This window comes from Artemia franciscana, unplaced genomic scaffold (genome assembly GCF_032884065.1).
Source record: "Artemia franciscana unplaced genomic scaffold, ASM3288406v1 Scaffold_6773, whole genome shotgun sequence".
In the NCBI taxonomy this organism is placed as follows: Eukaryota; Metazoa; Arthropoda; class Branchiopoda; order Anostraca; family Artemiidae; genus Artemia; species Artemia franciscana.
Genome location: NW_027066958.1, coordinates 10,919 through 13,843, shown reverse-complemented (window position 1 = coordinate 13,843; position 2,925 = coordinate 10,919). Strand labels below are relative to the sequence as shown.

Genomic DNA, 2,925 nt, shown 5'->3' with positions numbered 1-2,925 from the left:
TCTTCTAACGATAATTTCGACAGGACCTGTGCCTGTCATCATCAGGTTAATTCAAATTTCTTGCCGGAAAGTAAAATCACTAAATAAATAAAACTAAAAACACTGAACAACACTAATTATGAGCCGAACCTGGAGTTATTGTTGTGCCATGGCCCGAATTTTGGTAGAGGCGTTGATGGCTGCTGTCCTGGTGGATCTTAAAGAGGTTGTGCCTTTAGGAAAGGGGTGGAGTCTTTTGTGAGTTTTCAATTTATGGGTGATTGGTTCCCAAATTTCGCTAATATGAAACTCACCATTGTCTTTATTAATGGCTGGTTTATTTTTAGCAATTTCCAAAGCTTCTCTGATTTTCTGCTTTAAGAGTTGTGGGACAATAGCAATAAGTTGGGCTTGGTCAAACTTAATGGAGTGGGAAGGGTTTTCAAAGATATGATGGGCCAATGCAGAGAAATTATCTTCCTCCTTTAGCTTTGTCTTTTTAAGGCAGGCATCAATGGAATCAGCATGTTCTTTTAATCGGTGATGTAGAGGTCTCATGGTACGACCTATATAGGTATCACCACAACTGCAAGGAATCTCATATACCCCTGGTGGATCTGAAGTAATCTTATCCTTGCCTTTGTTCAAGAAGGAGGAAATAGTCCTTCCAGAGGGAAAAAACACCTTAAAGCCAAGTTTAGTGAGTTTGGAACTTAAAATGTCAGTAATGCCCTTGATATAAGGTAATGACAAAAAGGGTTTATCATCTTCAATCTTAGGAGCGAAATTCTTGGTAATTCCACTCATCTTTCTCCTGAAAATAACCTTGTCAATGACTTTTCGGGGGTATCCGTTACCTATCAGAACATCTCTTATATAATCAAGTTCAGCCTTCAGCTCAAAATCAGAGGAGCACACCAGAAATGCTCTATCAACCAACGAATAGACTACAGAATTTTTAACTATAGGGTGGTTATAGGAGTCATATCTCAGATATCTATCACTATGAGTTGGCTTTCTATACACACTCAAGTCCAACCTAGTTTCTCGTTTTGTAATGAGGACATCTAAGAAGGGTAAATTGCAGTTATTTTCAAGTTCAATGGTGAACTTAATATCTGGGTCCTGCTTGTTAAAAATATTGAGAAAGGATATTAATTCGTCTTGTGCCCCATTCCAAATTATTAAGCAATCGTCAACATATCTCATGTAGAGTTGGAGATACTTGAAGTCCTGTTTGAAGATATTAGTTTCAATATGTTGTAGAAACACCTCGCTAAGAACTGGTGCCAAGGCTGATCCCATTGGTATGCCCCAAATCTGTTTATAAGTTTGATGCCTGAAAGTAAAGTAAGCATTGCTGAGACATAAAGACGTGAGAGTAATGATTTCTGTGGAGTCCAAGCAAGTCAGTTCTCTCCAGGAACCATCCTTTTCTAAAGCTGATTGTAAACCTGGTATAAGACGCGGCAAGGGTATGCTGGTGAATAAAGATACAACATCAAAACTGCACATTGTGGTATTCTCCCCAATGTTGATGCTATTTAGCTTATCAACTACTTCTTTAGTATTTCTTATTGTGTGCTTGCTGCTGAGGGTTATGGATCTTAAAATACCAGCCAAATATCTTTCCAACTTCTGTGTGGCTGAACCTACTGTTGAGATAATAGGTCTAAGGGGTATATCTGGTTTGTGAATTTTCGGTACACCATAAAATCTAGGAATGACTGGTCTGACAGGAAGGAGTGTTCGGTAAAGTTTATCATTAATCCTATTGGTAAGGCTGAGATTATCCAGAGCTTTTTTGACATTATCATAAGCAACCTTTACAGCATTAACGTCAACTTTTTCATACACTTTATTGTCACTCAAGAGGTTTAATGATTTGCTGACATACTCAGTCTCATTAAGGATAACTATTGTATTGCCTTTATCAGCTTTGATAATTATGATATTGGTATCATTCTTAAGATCTGTGAGGACTTTCATTTCATCTTTTGTTAGATTCTCCTCAGCAAGTTTCTTTTTGGAAAAACCTTTCCGTAGGGTATTAGAAACCAAGCTTCTAATATCTTGTGGGTCAACATTGATTTTTGTCTTATTTAGAGTTATAACTGACTCTACATTGGATATGATTTGTTCTACTGGTATGTGTTTGGGGGGGATAGAAAATTTCCATCCTTTTGAAAGAATGTCTAATTTCTTTTGGTCAAAAGTTTGTTGACTTAAATTGATGACTGCTGGACCTGGAGATACTCTAGGAATGTATGTATCCCTAGAAGAAAACTTCTCAAACTTAAGCTTTTCCAGCTTATCTATATGTACTTTTCTGGTTATTGAAAAGACAAACTTAAAATCTTTGTCATGGATCTTGCCAACTTTGGTGAGGTCTTCTAGGCTAATTGTATCTATCTATCTATCTACCTATATAAAAACGAGTTGTGTGGATGCATGTTTGTTTGTTTGTAAAAACAGCGTCTGCATATGACGTCATTATTAGTACATACGGCTTTGTATATGCACAGACAATGGGAAAGCCAAGAATGTTGTTTATTCGCAATTTTTACGTAGTTTGAAACACATATATAAATCTATCTATATTCACAGGTGGGACACAGGGACACAACTACAATGGCGCATAACTAATATGGCGCGTAACGACTTACGCGCGCGGGGGGGCTTGGGGGGGCGCGAAGCGCCCCACCAACTAGGTGTTGGGGTGGCGCGAAGCGCCACCCCAACAGCTAGTATATATATATATATATATATATATATATATATATATATATATATATATATATATATATATATATATATATATATATATGTTCGTTTTAAATTATAATGTTGGTCCTTACATTCTTTTGAAAATTTATTTGTTCGTCCTCTTTCAAATTTATGTTTAAGTTACAAACACTAAAATTAAATTAATTACTCGGTCAATTC

At 36.6% G+C, this 2,925-nt stretch overlaps 1 protein-coding gene across 1 annotated transcript; it reads right to left on the bottom strand.

The window, feature by feature from the left end:
- Nucleotides 1-438: 438 nt before the first annotated feature.
- Nucleotides 439-2,254, bottom strand: LOC136043496 (uncharacterized; the record flags this gene model as incomplete). Its single annotated transcript, XM_065728412.1, has 1 exon — nucleotides 439-2,254. A coding segment is annotated over one exon (1,816 nt), but the record flags the coding sequence as incomplete, so codon positions are not given.
- Nucleotides 2,255-2,925: the final 671 nt, after the last annotated feature.